We start from the raw sequence: 16,449 nt of genomic DNA, 5'->3' as shown, positions 1-16,449 counted from the left end.
GCTGGTCCTAGTAAACGTTTGTATAACGCCTTTATGTTGCCGCTGAATAATATATTCAGAGCTCCTATCACGAAAACCGAAATTCGCAAATTGCGGGGATCTTTCTCTTTTACTCCAATGAAGGCGTAATTAGAGTGACAGAGAAAAATCCCCGCAATTTGCGAACTTCGATTTTCGCGGTTATAGCCCTGTGCTGAATAACACAAAAATTAGGAACGAAAGATTAATATCTTTTTAACACAGAATTTTATTCTTGAAAATAAACTTTATTCTTATACAAAATATCTAGTACACATAGCCAGTAGTCTCCAGACAGACCATGCTAAAGCACCGATCAAGTTGTATGTGAAGCAAGTGAAGTCACTGCGAAGAGTGTCACAGTCTAAAGCCCCCTCCAGACTATGCGCGTGAATCGCGGGCGAAGCCGCGAACGCGAGTGTGGAGTCTAGTTCGCTGATATGCGAAATCGGCTCCAGACTCGCGTTCGCGGCTTCGCGCCGCGATTCGCGCACGAGTGTGGAGCGGGCTTCACAGTCAGTCGGTGCAAACTATGATCAGACTCTTGTCTTGCCAGACTTTTTTAAGTTTAAAGCTTCCTGCCCGGACGTATTTTTTTATTGGCAACACTGATGCTTAACGGGGGGGAAATACTTTAATAATACTTCCTTCCTAAAGTAGCTAACACACTATCGCACCGCACCAAGGTCATTGAGGGACGCACCCATAAGTAAGAGGGAGAAAGAGATATCGCTTTCTCCCCCTTCCTTATGGGTGCGTCCCACAATGACCTTGGTGCGGTGCGATAGTGTGTTAGCTACTTAAGGGTGGTATTCCACCTGCCTAATTTCTTTGTCCAATGTCAGTGCGTCTCACCCTCTCATTAAAGATTGTACTAACCGGGAGCTGGCGGCTTGGCTCGATCGAGTCAAATACATTGTACGAGAACCACAGGTTGGTTTGTGACGAGAACAAATACCAGGGGTCTCCAAGCTTTTTTACCTGAGGGCCATATTGCGCCTCAGAATTTTCGCGCGGGCCACCGTCGGCATCGAGAGGGGGGGACAGCCCTGGTCTAGATGGTAACAAATATTTTTTTACAAATCTTAAGAATAAGTTCTTAAGAATAAGTAATCTTAAATAAGTGCTTTAAAACTAACCTGCTACAATGCTGAGAAATGCAGTGTTAGATGGCCTTTAGGTCATCAGGGAGCAGTGTTTATCCTCGAAGGGCTGCTTGTAGGTTTTTGGGTCTGGTACCTGAGCCTTGCATAGCACACAGAGTGGTACCGTACGAGTAGGGTTACCAGATCAAAATTTGGAATTTCCTGACAAAATTCCTAATTTGCGATTTTTTTCCTGACGCTCATATTGGCGGCGGGCTCTAGCCGTAAATGATAACTATGTATGTTTGATACATCGGGCCACATTCCTGACAAACGGCCAAAATTCCTAAAGCCTGGTAACCTTATACTGTACGAGAGCCTTTTGCGCGGCCTTCTTCTGCTCGGTAGCGCTGTGTCCAGGCTGGTTCTTCAATGAGTGAAAGAAGGCTAACAAAGAGAGTGTATAAGGGAGAAGTGGAAGTGGGAGTTACAAGGGATAGACCTCGGCGGATTTCCTCAGATCAGATCGGGGAAATCCTGATAACAGGCCAGGTCAAGAGCACCCGAAACCGGCGAGCGTGTATGAGGAATGTTATGAAAATGAAGGAAGCGAAAGAGATATAGCAAGTGGAAATCCATGGTCTCTGCCTACCCCTCCGGGAAATAGGCGTGATTATATGTATGTAAAACCCTTACCTTTTTATTTTAGAGCGTGGTCTCACCAGACGCTTAGCTCATGAATGTGATAGAATCGGGGCAGAAAAATAATACCGGAGAAACGAATCTCGAAGATTACCTATACAGATTGAAGCAAAATGTGAGACGCAATACATCGGACAAAGAAATTGGATAGATGGAATACCACCCTTAGAAATACAGCTTATATTTCTTAAACGTTTTTGTTAATATACTTTCTAACAATAACAATAATTAATCTTTTTGATTCTTAAAGTTTCTATAATTCTATATACCTACCTATACTAACAGTTTAAAAAAGTTATCATAGGAACAGGATTGTTCGGTGGGTTTAATTTTGATAATTTGTTTAAAAAAACCGTATTAAAAGCAACATAATTACAGTTAACAAAAATGTAGCTATTCTAGTATCTTCAAATAAAATTACTTATAAAAAAAACTGATTTGTTGAAAAAGTGTCACAGCTTACATCAAATAGTCAACTAAGTAATATATAAATGATTTTTTGGTACAATGACTACCTAAACATTTAGATTATATGTGACGTTCCATGGAAAAGGTACCTTATGGCGGCTGGCGCTTACGCTGTTATTTTCGACGCTCCTATACGAATACGCTGCTACGCGTCGTAAGCAAGTCGTAAGCGAAAACCGTACCTTATGGCTACCTTTACCCGTGGGACGTCACATAATATATTATATGTACCTATTCAATTGAATAGGTACATGTGTATACGATATAAGAGTTAGAAGTATAATAATGTACTTAACAAAAACACAACAGTAACTCTACTATATCTATAGCTAGCTAACCCTATATGCTATATTAGCATATAGGGTTAAACATTTCAGTCAAGTACGATAACCTCGTTCTTATTTTAAACTTAGCGATTTGTTAGATGTAATTTCCGATATTTTTATTGTCTTGTATAAAAAATCCGAACACGATTTGTTCTAGTATATTTTTTCCATGACTTTTGACAAGCCATTTCCGTCAGTAGACGGCAAATTTAAAAAATGTAGGCACGAACCATACAACATTTTAATTCCTTGCTTTTTTCTACTGGGTTTGTCAGAGTATATGTTCTGCATTTACACCCTCATATTCTCCAGCGCCTTCGTCAGCCGCAGAATCTGCGTGATCTGGTCCATAGCCTCAGTTTCACCAGCTTCTGTCTCCCCCAAGTCGAACCCGCAGTACGTGCCGAGCTCGCGGCACTTGGTTATGTAGCGGTGCCATTTGGCGTCCTTCTGGAGGCAGGCGGGGTTGCCGATGACGATCAGTTTCGCTTTGGCGCGAGTTAGGGCGACGTTGAAGCGCTGGAAATAGAAGTCATCAGTTAGATGTTACTTAAAGCATTTAGTAAGTGAAGATGCCTTTGTCTGTCATTTTCTGTACAAAACAGTCTGCCGATTTTTGCGGGGGAGGGGCACGTCAAATGTATGGCTATTCATACGTAACGTACAAATTCGCTAAAGACGTCAACTGACGCGGGCGGCTACAGCCCAATATGAGCCTTCGTGGACTCCGCAAGGCTCACGATGACGCGCCTTGCACGATAAGCGTGGCGTTCAAAGGATTAAATTAGGATTATTTGCAGAAAGTGTCCCGCGAAAAGATAAATGTATACATACACAGAATGTCTTACCTTGGCGTCGACAAGGAAGCCTAGTCGGAACTTGGCATCGTGTGCCAGCAGCTCGCACTTGGCCCGCACAGTGGACACCAGGATGATGCGCTTCTCCTTGCCTTGGAAGCCCTCCACGGTGCCCACTTCGATGTTCAGCTCGCGGTCTTTCAGCCACTGCTCTGGTATACAGGTTCTCCTTACCTTTGCATCGACAAGGGATCCCAGTCCATGATGCTATGTCTGATGTCCTAATATGTGAAGAGCTTGCTTTTGTGGTGTCAACGCTAGGAGGATACAAGTCTTTACCTTGGGGTCGACAAGGAAGCCCAGTCTGAACTTGGCATCGTGTGCCAGCAGCTCGCACTTGGCCCGCACAGTAGACACGAGGATAATGCGCTTCTCCTTGCCTTGGAAGCCTTCCACAGTGCCCACTTCGATGTTCAGCTCACGGTCTTTCAGCCACTGTTTCATTTTATATACCTGTGAAAAGTCACCTTTAAGGTCTCTGCCCACTACACCGTATCATAACATGAGCGTGTCAGGCAAAAAAATATTCTTTGTATGAAAAAGTATGAGACTATGCCCACTAGCCCGTTCCGTCACCGACCATACCCGTCGCGTGCCATGCGCGGACCGGCAAAAATAGTCGGCGAGGATATTTTGCCGGTGCCGAAACGCTCCGTGCATGGCAATATGATTTAAAATTGTTATTGCGTAATTCAGGCCGTCTGAGATCCGATAATAAAATAATTTCGTAAAATTTATTACAAATACCTGGCGAATATAAGGCGTGACCACGCCTATATCCGCCTCAGCCACGCGGTGCACCTCCAGCAGAGCTGTTATATGGCTCTGTACTACTTCCAGTTCCGAGTCGTTGTAGAAACTGTAAGAAAAATTCATTCTATGAAACCGTTGTTGCCCAGGTCTGGACTGTAGGTTAGGACGACATTCCATCCGTCCAATATCATGGTCCAATGTGTATTTTGCTTAATGAGAGAGTAAGACGCAATGCACATAGGACAAAGAAATTGGATAGGTGGAATAGTATTATCCTAGTATTCCACCTAGCAGGCAGGCGAGGCGAGTGGAGGCAGATCGCTGGCAGCTCTGCATCAGTGAAAACTGGCGTGTAAAATGGCGTGCTCTTGTGTTGGGAGGCCAAGACTCATTTTGGGCTTCATCTCACCAAACTAGTAAGTAATACATACTATCCTTTTTAGCTGTAATGCGAGACCATAGTGTACCTGGGTGACTTCCCGATCCTCTGCTCTTGTGATGGTACCCCGTAGAACACGATGGCGCGGCTGGATGTCCTCTCGCCCAGGATGTCCACGCTGCTGATGTAGTCCACTGGCGCCATGGCCTGGGAAATACACGGTTTCATGGATAAATGACTATCAAAAGTAATCAAAACAGTAGAACAGTAAATATGCGTAAAATGTTGCGAGGAAGAGAAACAGAGGGCCTACCGCGAACCACGTTCGACATGTTGCCTCTATGTCGCGCGTGTAAATTCGTACGTAAGTGTGACAGGGAGGCAGCACGTCGAACGTGGTTCGCGGTAGGCCCTCAGCAACGGTCGATGCCAAGTGGCTGGTCAAGCATGAGTTGGGCTTTGGCCATACGGTATTATCAATGTCAAGACTAAGAAACTAATCACTAAACTATTTTGCAACTGTCACTGTCGCACTAATATGGAAGAGTGATAGAGAGACACAAAGCGTTTCGTTGTCGAAGCGATAGCGATTGTAACCTCGTTTAGGCCGGCTGTTGTAATTTTTATATACTGGTTTCGAACATTTCGGTTTGATAGACCGCCTACCTCCAGTTGTCCGTGATAGAAGAGCTCGTCAGGGATACTGAGGATGTCGCGATGCGATCGGAAGTTCTTTTTGAGCATCATGATGTAGTTCGGATCTCGTCTCTCGTCGCTGTAGAGGGCGCAGTCGCGCTTCAGGCGCTCCATCAGGGAAACACCTGTTGATAATGAATCAAAGTAACTAACCAAGAACACAAAAAAACAAATGAAATCGTATTGTTGACATTTAAACATTAATACCAATGTCGATAAGTAAATGATAAATATTCGATAGAGCATTTTTCTTTTAAGGATTGCTCGTCTAATATTCTACCTACTCCCAAAAACTGTAAAGCTAATAATTCAGACTCACTAGAAAAAGTAGCAATGAACGAAACCATTGTTGAATTTTGCAGATGCAATAAGAAGTAACAGGGTGGTAGACAGTAGTACACTCACCAAGCCCCAGCTTGCTGGCTGCCCGGGAGATGACGACGGGGCCCAGCTGCTGCGGGTCCCCGGCCAGGACCAGAGCCCCGCCCGGCTGCAGCAGCCCGCAGAGCGGGATGAGGCTGGCCGGCTCGCTGGCTTGCGCCGCCTCGTCGATGAACTCGTGGTCTACACGGACTGTTATAGCACTCACCAAGCCCCAGCTTGCTGGCCTCGCGGGAGATGACGACGGGGCCCAGCTGCTGCGGGTCCCCGGCCAGGACCAGAGCCCCGCCCGGCTGCAGCAGCCCGCAGAGCGGGATGAGGCTGGCCGGCTCGCTGGCTTGCGCCGCCTCGTCGATGAACTCGTGGTCTACACGGACTGTTATAGCACTCACCAAGCCCCAGCTTGCTGGCCTCGCGGGAAATGACGACGGGGCCCAGCTGCTGCGGGTCCCCGGCCAGGACCAGAGCCCCGCCCGGCTGCAGCAGCCCGCAGAGCGGGATGAGGCTGGCCGGCTCGCTGGCTTGCGCCGCCTCGTCGATGAACTCGTGGTCTACACGGACTGTTATAGCACTCACCAAGCCCCAGCTTGCTGGCCTCGCGGGAGATGACGACGGGGCCCAGCTGCTGCGGGTCCCCGGCCAGGACCAGAGCCCCGCCCGGCTTCAGCAGCCCGCAGAGCGGGATGAGGCTGGCCGGCTCGCTGGCTTGCGCGGCCTCGTCGATAAACACGTGCGTGGTCACGCGTTCATGCTTCTTCTGTTTTAGCTCCCTACGATTTATTATGTTGGTAAGTAAACGTTAATTTAAATAGCACACATACATATTCGTCTATATATTTACTTTTTAATGTTGTGCATAATCATCATGACTACAGCAAGCAGGTAACAGAAACGGAAATTATAACATTTATAACTATTATAACAATATATAGGTACACAGTACAGTTATATTCTAGCAACACTGTGGGGATGTTTTTTCTCAGTCTGATGGCATGAGGTCGCGATTAGAGCCATTTAGTCGAGGATAAACGCGCAAAGCTTAATGTAGATGGCGCTACGCTACACTACTAAAAACAAAACATAACATCAGATATGCCAAATGCAAAAATATATTTACCAAAGAAACCAGTATAGATAATCTGTGGGTTTTTAATCTCTAGAGAGTCCAGCGCGTTCATCAATCTTCTGCGGCATAATTATTAAAAATACGGAATGAAGATCATCTGGTATCTAACATTCTTTGTATCTAACAGTGTCAAGCGACGATTTTTTGTTCAATCACTAAGTTTTAAAATAAAATAATCGTAAAATAAAACGCACGCTGAGCAACATAATACTCACTTGGCAAACTTGGCGGCGTGGACAAGCGTGGTGATGACGATGCTGTAGCTCATGAACTTGGCGATGGTCACTCTGGCCCAAGACTGGCGGCTCGTGCCGTTCGAATAGGGGCCCAGGATCGCTGGCATAGTTTCCCTGAAGATATTTCAAATTATATTTAGCTGCATCAAGCAGGCCAGAATTTCCTACGCACCGGAGCGTCGGAGGATCGGATCGGTTAGATTGCTGAAGCGCAAGTGTTGCTTGCGAAAATTGGGAAATGTTCGGTAATAAGTTTCGCTACACAAAGGATGACTCACTAGACCGGGCCGTGCCATGGCCGAGGCGTCAGACATGTCATTTTCTATGACGGCTGATGACGTGGTGCTTTCCATAGAAAACGAAGCGCTGGAAGCCCCGGCCCGGTCTAGCTGAGTCAACCTTTTAAGGTTTTAACCGGGTAGTTGACGGGCCGAGGCCGGGTTTGACAATGAAAAAAAGTAGAGATGCAACGGATAGTTGTTTGGCCGGATACCGGATACCGGATATTCGGCCAGACCATCGGCCGAATATTCGGTATCCGGCCGCCGAATATTCGGCCGGCGGAACTATATCTACATTTCGGTTTTTCAGATGCGCATTGATCAGGTTTGACCTGTTTCGTAGTAAACGTTCGCGCGGACTCATTTCTAGGTTCGAAAAGAGTGCGCGTGTAAGTCAGTGGAATATTTAAATTGTTTTAAAATAATAAACGAGTCAAATTACACCGTGACTGTATCTTAAATCCAATTTGTTTACTCCGAAATCAAGCAATGTTACTATCCGGTATCCGGCACGATATTAAAATAGTGGCCGGATAGGCCGGATACCGGATAGTAACCGAATATCGGGTGCATCTCTAAAAAAAAAGCCAGTATTTATCTCTGACTATGCTCCACTGACAATCGACTCTTGCCAAACTATACTAACCAAACCCTGAACTCGGAGTTGGCGCGAAGCAGGAACTCCTCCTCGGGAAACTTGTCCGCGTACTGGATGAGCAACGTGGCCACGTGGTCGGCCGCCATGTTGGAATCCGTGCACACTAATATCCGGTTGGTGCGGGTCTTGGCCAACTGGAAGAAGAATTTATAATCGTGCTGTCACGTTCATTCGTCTATCTCTAAATTGCGAGAAGGGCTCATTTAGAATTTTAGACGATGCGAGAACTCGCATGCGAGTTTCATTATATTGGACGTAACGGGCTACCGCGAAAACCGAAATTGGCAAATAGCGGGAATCTTTCTCTTTTACTCCAATGAAGGCGTAATAAGAGTGACAGAGAAAGATGCCCGCAATTCGCGAACTTCGATTTTCGCGGTTATAGCCCAGCACTAATGATGATAATTATGGTCACGTTACGACCTTCAGATATGAGATTTTGAGAAGTAGAATTAGAAATTGTTGGTCCTCAATGTAAAGGGTAAAAGCAGGTATAAAACCACACCTGCAGAAGGGGTACCTAATGATTCTCCGAAAAACTTTTAGCAGATCATCGATTCGCCGACAACGATTCGCCGAACATCGTTTCGCAGAGTAATTTATTTGTCAGTGTAACTTTTGGTCGACTAACGTTACGTAGACTTTTGGTTCCCATCCGTTCAGTTCGCTTCTGTGTAAATTAGCAGTAACTATTATTGGACGATTTCCATTTAGCAGAGTAATCGTTTCGTATAAGCAATGTTTAGTCGAATAACGATTCACATTTTATATATAAATCGTTATTTTCGAAACAAAAACTTTTTGCAGAAATAAAGAAAACCCATGTCCAAAAGGATGAAATAAAATATTATCCTTTTTTAAGTAAATTATGGTTTATAAAAATTATTATATTTATATGGTTTGGCTTTGTTTTGCCGGCAATATTTTCTATAGATTTTTGTTTCACAGAAAAAAAATCAAGTAATTTCAAATGGCAAAATCTTTACACAATATTATTTACTTCAAATAATTTTAGTTTGGATTAGTTATGGTTTACCAAAAAATTTAAACATTGGTTTAGTTTTAAGGATAATTTGTTCATGTCATTTCATTTCACAGATTCATGGACCTGTAGAAAAGTTACTTCTTATAAATACGGTTTTTACCAAAATTTAAGATACAGAATAGTCATGTAAAGGGTAAAAGCAGGTATAAAACCACACCTGCAGAAGGGGTACCTAATGATTCTCCGAAAAACTTTTAGCAGATCATCGATTCGCCGACAACGATTCGCCGAACATCGTTTCGCAGAGTAATTTATTTGTCAGTGTAACTTTTGGTCGACTAACGTTACGTAGACTTTTGGTTCCCATCCGTTCAGTTCGCTTCTGTGTAAATTAGCAGTAACTATTATTGGACGATTTCCATTTAGCAGAGTAATCGTTTCGTATAAGCAATGTTTAGTCGAATAACGATTCACATTTTATATATAAATCGTTATTTTCGAAACAAAAACTTTTTGCAGAAATAAAGAAAACCCATGTCCAAAAGGATGAAATAAAATATTATCCTTTTTTAAGTAAATTATGGTTTATAAAAATTATTATATTTATATGGTTTGGCTTTGTTTTGCCGGCAATATTTTCTATAGATTTTTGTTTCACAGAAAAAAAATCAAGTAATTTCAAATGGCAAAATCTTTACACAATATTATTTACTTCAAATAATTTTAGTTTGGATTAGTTATGGTTTACCAAAAAATTTAAACATTGGTTTAGTTTTAAGGATAATTTGTTCATGTCATTTCATTTCACAGATTCATGGACCTGTAGAAAAGTTACTTCTTATAAATACGGTTTTTACCAAAATTTAAGATACAGAATAGTCATTTAGTCGAATTTTATTTATTGAGTCGTTATTCGTCAATTAACGCAATCTGCATTTCTGGAAAGAATTAATTTTTTAGGGGTCGCAGTTCTAACCTAACCTAACCAACTTTTCTGGAAAAATTTCGTTTTTTGGGGGTTCTAATCTAACCCAATTTTCTGGCAACAGTTCGTTGCCCCACCGGCGGCAGCCGCCCACGAGCGGCTCCTTCGCAAATGCCCGAAGGCCCTTCACGCTAGGCGCGCCAGATGGTTCGACGCGCCTTCCTCCTCCGCCTCCGTTCTGCACTGTAGCGGACCCCCCCGAGCCCGCCACAAGGAAGCTACGGGCGCCAGAAAGTTCTCCGGTGCCCGGCGACAGATCAGGTCTATGGGTCTGTCGCAAAACCACAATTCGGCTGCAGAGGACAGGGAGAACGGCACATCGTAACACCGACACTCCTCTTCCTCTGCAGCCCCACCAACGCCGCTACAGCGGAACGGCACCGCCAAGTTCGCAGGGGATAGGGCGAGTGGCGATCGTAACACCATCACGCCTCTTCCCCTGCGATCCCACCTCGGCCGCCGAGGATAGGGAGAACGGCTCACCGCAATACCGACACTCCTCTTCCTCGACGGTCCACCTCCAACGCGTCACAAGCGGGCTTAACAAGCCCACTTGGAGCGTCCTCCTCGGGCCAGCCCGACCGTCAAACAGGCCGGCCCTGGTTGCCGCTTCGCTTCACCGTGGGTGACCAAGCCACGATTACTAAGCCCCTCCACCACGACAAGGTGAGCAACCCGCGGGGGGTCGCAGTTCTAACCTAACCTAACCCACTTTTCCAGCAACGGTTCGTTTTCTTAACGGTGCAGCTCTAAAGTAACCTAAACTGCTTTTTTAGCAATTTTTTAGCAATAGGATGTGAAAGAACATTTAGTAAAGTAATAAATTAGAGAGAAGTTTTTCTAGTCAATATTAATGCCAAATGAACATTCGACCTCTTGTGTTTCGACCAATGGTTTCTCGGGTAATTATGACAGTTACTAAATGATTATTCTACGAATAATAAATATGCGTATCAATGTTCTGCTTATTGACGACTCTCGCAAACGACTATTATGCGTAATGAGATTCGGCCAATCGTTACTCTGCCAAAGAACCCGTCGGCGAATCGTTGTCGGCGAAACAAAAATCGGCGTAATTTTTTTCGGAATATCAATAGGGCACCCTGCAGAAGGGCCTCGATGATAGTGACCATCTTGCCAGTGCCAGACGACATGCAGCCGATAAGCATATAGCGACCTATAAGACGATGTCATTCGACTTTAGGGTCTACGTATATGGAAATATGTAAGCCCTACCTGCAGTATAGCCTCAACTATGGTGACCGTCTTGCAAATAAGGGGCAGTGCCGCTGCTCCCGGCTACGATGTGTTCCACAACCGCATGTTGTTCCGGGTTGTTCGCGATCAGCGGGTTGTAGAAGCTGTAAACACATCAGTCCTACCTGCAGAATGGCCTCGACGATGGTGACCGTCTTGCCGGTGCCGGGCGGCCCGTGCAGCAAATAAGGGGCAGTGCCGCTGCTCCCGGCTACGATGTGTTCCACAACAGCATGTTGTTCCGGGTTGTTCGCGATTAGCGGGTTGTAGAAGCTGTAAACACACTCTAATATTGAGTTTAACGCAGAAAGGGGATACACAACACAAGCAGTATCTTCAATATTTAAAAATCATTCCCTGACAAAAAAATGCTGTATTAACACTTTACGCGTTTTGTAATACACATATTTAATTCTATGAACGGGGGTCTACCGCGATATAATTTCATTGTTTTTACTTTAATCCGAAGTTTCAGCTGAGTGGCACTAGTTGTGGTCACGGAAAAGTCGGAAAACTGACGTCCCTGAGTCTTTCCGTGACCACAGCTGGTGCAACCTAGCTGAACAAAAACAAAACAAAAAAACAATGAAATTATAATATATCGCGGTAGCTGTAGACCCGTTCATAGAATAACGAGTACTTAAATAAAAAATTCTGTATCATACATACATTTCGGTAGATATATTAGGTTAATCGTGAAATTTAGTACCTAATCTTACTTGGAGATACGTCTGATGGGAGGCACCTCGTTGCCTCTCGGGAAGGTCTTGGTCAGCATATGCTGGCGCCGCATGTCGTCCACCGCTACATGCATGCGCTCAAGAGGCATGCGGGACATGCAGAATCGAATGTCGAACTTTGCATCGTTCTTGTGTAGTGTAACATGACGGTTTACCTTTATTTTGCCGTCAATTTTTCTGCAGATTTTCGTTTCACAGAAAATGTTTCAAGTAATTTCAAATCGCAAAATAATCTTTACATAGAATATTTACTTTAAATAATTTTAGTTCGGATTAGTTACGTTTCACCAAAAATTTTAAACATTAGTTTTGTTTCATGAACAATTTGTTCATGTAATCTCATTCCACAGAATCATCGATCTGTAGAAAAGTCACTTCTTATAAATACAGTTCACCAAAATTTTATATACAGAATAGTCATTTAGTCGAATTTTATTTACTTAGTCGTTAATTTAACGCAATCTGCTTCTCTGGAAGGAATTCGTTTTTAGGGGTTGCCGTTCTACCTACTCGTAACCTAACCCACTTTTCTGGCAACAGTTCGTTTCCTTGGGGGTCGCAGTTCTAACCTAACCTAACCCACTTTTCTGGCAACAGTTCGTTTTCTTGGGGGTAGCAGTTCTAACCTAACCTAACCCACTTTTCTGGCAACAGTTCGTTTTCTTGGGGGTCGCAGTTCTAACCTAACCTAACCCACTTTTCCAGCAAGGGTTCGTTTTCATAGAGGTTGCAGCTCTAAAGTAACCTAAACTCCTTTTTTAGCAATTTCAATGAATACTAAGAGTATATGAAAGGTAATTTTGTAAAATAATAATTGTGGAAATTAATATTCTGTGAACTGTAGTGTCGCACAAATAATATTCAATGAATAATAATTCTACAGTCAGTCTTTTATTTTATTTAAAAATCTTTGAATAAATATTCTGAAGTTTAATCAAGTTACAAAATAAGTTTCTTTGAAATGAATAATCGAAGAAACAGAATTAATTGTAATAAAAATCTGCGATTCGATTATTCTATGAATAATTTTCTGTATAACAAAATTCTGCAAAAAATTTGGCGGTAAAATAAGGGTACACCGTAAGATGACGATGTTAAAATGTAAATCTTACTTGGAGATGCGTCTGATGGGAGGCACCCGCTCGTTGCCTCTTGGGAAGGTCTTGGTCAGCATATGCTCGCGCCGCATGTCGTCCACCGCTACATGCATGCGCTCCAGAGGCATGCGCGACATGCAGAATCGAATGTCGAACTTTGCATCATTCTTGTAGAGCTTGTGGAACCTAAAAGAAAAGGTAACTTTAGGCAGGCGTGGTTCACTCCGCGATTTCGTCGCTTTGCAACAGGTAGCTAAAAGTACATCCGTTCCACACCAATTTTGGTGGCTAGCCACAAGCCGCGCATGGCGCTGTCGCCACCTAGCGGCCATATCTGTCCTGTACGGATATGATGGTCGTTCTTGTCTACGTGACAGCTTGATAAAACAGTGTCCGTCACTTTCTATCCCATGGTGTTAAAAAGTGACAGTTATTTTATCACGTGGATAAAGATGGATAAAGCCATCCATAATACGCCGGCTGATCGTAACAGACGCGTTTTTTTAAGTCTTCTGTACCTAGTAATATTATTTATTCTGTGCTTTAGCTATCTTAAAACAGGATGCAGTTATGGATCCAGATTGTGGCTAAAATTACAGGGCGACTAAGTGACTAATGTGACTGAATCTAGAGCTATGCGAAACTTACGAAAGGCTCTATAGGTCGATATCGTTTTCGGTCACACTTTTATGAAAACCAGGAGTATCTTAGCAGATCAATTTAGTGAGTAGGTACGTATACCACCACGCGTCTGTCTGTATATTTACCAAAAACAGTTACTTAATTAACAGATTTTGGTACAAAATTTTAATAAGTTAGGTACCCGTCTTACATTTGCGTTGTTTTTCTTATTTAATAGGTAGGTACGGTAGATAGGTGATGTGAGGTAATATTCTTTGTTGTTGTCGGTATCATAAGATTAATACTTAATGTATTGTTTTTCTCGATATACGCCAAACACACTGAATGACTTACTTAGCAGATATCTTGCTGAATTGCGCGTAGTTGTCCAGGATGTCAGTGATGATGGCTTCATACATCACTTCAGTTTTGTTGTGTGGTCTGACGTACACCAAATCTCCTAAAAAAACATAATTGTATGGTAAAGTAAACTAACAATCTCATTTTATTAAATTTCATATTGAGGGAAAATATACGATTTAAACATTAACCTGGAGACCGATAAAACCCTCCGAGAGAATCTACTTGACGATCTCATGACGCTACAGGCGGAGAGGCCCCACCGTGAAAAACTAAAATTCGTTAACTGCCTTTTATCACTCTTCCATATTCGTGCGATAGAGAGGTATATAACGAAATCACGACACATGTGGTTCGGAGGCCGTCTGTGTTAACGCTTAGTGCGTTTTTATACGGCCCCGACACTATCATGGATACTGACATTACTTTGACGGAATGACGTTTTTAGTGATAGTGTAGGGAGTGTCATGAAGGAATGACGGCAAGTAATGAAGTTTATTTTAATAATTTCCGTCAGTATTGGAGTTATGTCAAAGTAATGATACTAGAAATGACATTATACTGACAGTGAATTGGTTAGAATGATGGAATCAGAAATGACAGAAAGAATGATGGACGATAATGAAGTTATTAAACATTTTTAATATTTTTGAAGAAATGTCAAAATAATGACATTATACCGATAGTGAGTGGAGCGCATCACTCTAATCCCTCATTCCGTCATTTAAAGTAGGTACTTTAGAAGAAGGTTTTATACTAACAAGAGTCATTACTGGCATTTAAATCAATAAGTGAAGTATACCTACTCTATTATCATTGCTCTAAAGTTTATTTTCACTTGACTCTTAAGAAAAAAGGAAAACATGCAGAATACGATGCACAAAGAAAATCTCTGTCCCTTTCTAAAAGTTTCCATACATGAAATAAAAATTAAAAACCTTTTATTTTATGTTGTTTACAACAATTTAATTATATTTTTACCGGGAAACGCGAAAATCTAAATTTAGTTATCTGCCTCTTTATCGTCCGAATATGCAAAAGTGAGGATGATGATGTTGAAAAGTGATAGAGAGGTTAGATAACGAAATTTCGTGTTTCGCGGTAGACCCCCAGATTATGATGGATTGTGGTAGTGGCGCCCCCTACGCAGAGTTTCGAGTAATATTCCCTATTCAGGGAAATATAATAATATTACTCAATACTCTGCGTAGGGGGCGCCTCTAGCACATACTGAGGGCTTACCGCGTAATTTCGTTTTCTGCCTCTTTATTACGTATTCGAGCGTTAGAGACTGATAACGAAATTTCGATTTTCGCATTTCGAAGTAGACCCTCTGAATTTGCTAGTGGACCCTACGCCGACTTTTGCGTAATATTCCCTTTTGCGTTTTATTTAGTGCATAGAGTTCAATATTTTTTTTTTTAAATATGGTCAACATCCCTATTTTGTATATTCTGTATATGGCCTTATATAATAACATGTTGTAAGTATGCAACTATCCTATAAGTAAACTCTCTGGTTTATGGCATTATTTATAAACGCGTTACTGACCTGAATTAGCTATGAATAGTTTTGATCTTCTCGTTTTGGTCTTTATCTCTCATTTTGACTTATGTATTTGTAAGAAGGATAAAACATATTAACTTAATCAGGCCTGTAAAGCTTAAAAAGTTTTATGACTAATTGAGAATGAATAGTTAGTGTTTATGGTTGAATGTTCCATATAAGTTATCCCGTTCGAACTTGCTTTATGACGGACTCTTTTTTTATACCTCCTTACTTCGAACCTCCACAGATATTGTTTTTACTATACGTCAGGTCAACCGCAGAAACCCCGACTAGTTTTAATCAGCAAAATCCTAACCACTTTTTTAATAATTAATATAATTATGTACAAGTATTAGTATTTCGGATACCCCAAAAACCTGTGTCTTAAAGTGGGCTATAATGGTTTGTACAAAATAAAACGAAAGAACATGTACATTAAATTACAATGAAACTACACAATAAATTGAATATAAACCAATCCAGTACTTACGGTGCACGGAAAACGCTACGACTACACATATTTCGTCGGCTAGAAGACTGGCGTCAACTAACAAACAAGTTGTTGTGTTGCTGTTTGCGAGCGAGAAAATTCGAATATTGGCGGGAACTTTTAAATTTTAGCAGTGTTTTAAGCTGTTATTTTATATTTTAGCGCTTTGATTCACTTTACCGGATCCGAGACCGGATCCGGTGAATTTTGCCGGATCTGGTATCTTGAAAAATGTGCCGGATCCGGCCGGATTACCGGATCCGCCGGACCGGATTGCAATGTATGGCGTACGGAACTATTTGAATAGGTACTTTGGATGCTACCTACTATATGATGCTGATTGTACTTTAAGAATAGTTTGATTCCCGGTTCGTGGTAAGAATAAAAAAAATATTAGGAT

At 42.4% G+C, this 16,449-nt stretch overlaps 1 protein-coding gene across 1 annotated transcript in view; it reads right to left on the bottom strand.

Annotated features, from left to right (window-relative positions):
• Positions 1 to 2,848: 2,848 nt before the first annotated feature.
• LOC134673629 (RNA helicase Mov10l1-like) overlaps positions 2,849 to 16,449 on the bottom strand; it is a 30,484-nt gene continuing 16,883 nt past the window's right edge. Inside the window, exons 9-20 of the mRNA XM_063531629.1 lie at positions 14,006 to 14,111; positions 13,046 to 13,216; positions 11,319 to 11,466; positions 7,955 to 8,100; positions 7,007 to 7,141; positions 6,242 to 6,435; positions 5,874 to 6,032; positions 5,255 to 5,409; positions 4,677 to 4,795; positions 4,204 to 4,315; positions 3,736 to 3,909; positions 2,849 to 3,118 (exon numbers count right to left, since the gene is read on the bottom strand). Coding sequence (XP_063387699.1) covers positions 2,891 to 3,118; positions 3,736 to 3,909; positions 4,204 to 4,315; positions 4,677 to 4,795; positions 5,255 to 5,409; positions 5,874 to 6,032; positions 6,242 to 6,435; positions 7,007 to 7,141; positions 7,955 to 8,100; positions 11,319 to 11,466; positions 13,046 to 13,216; positions 14,006 to 14,111 — 1,847 coding nt within the window. The 3' untranslated portion in view covers positions 2,849 to 2,890. The remainder of the gene's footprint in view (positions 3,119 to 3,735; positions 3,910 to 4,203; positions 4,316 to 4,676; positions 4,796 to 5,254; positions 5,410 to 5,873; positions 6,033 to 6,241; positions 6,436 to 7,006; positions 7,142 to 7,954; positions 8,101 to 11,318; positions 11,467 to 13,045; positions 13,217 to 14,005; positions 14,112 to 16,449) is intronic.

Source organism: Cydia fagiglandana, chromosome 18 (assembly GCF_963556715.1).
Source record: "Cydia fagiglandana chromosome 18, ilCydFagi1.1, whole genome shotgun sequence".
Classification (NCBI taxonomy): Eukaryota; Metazoa; Arthropoda; class Insecta; order Lepidoptera; family Tortricidae; genus Cydia; species Cydia fagiglandana.
This window is presented reverse-complemented; position numbering and strand designations above follow the sequence as displayed.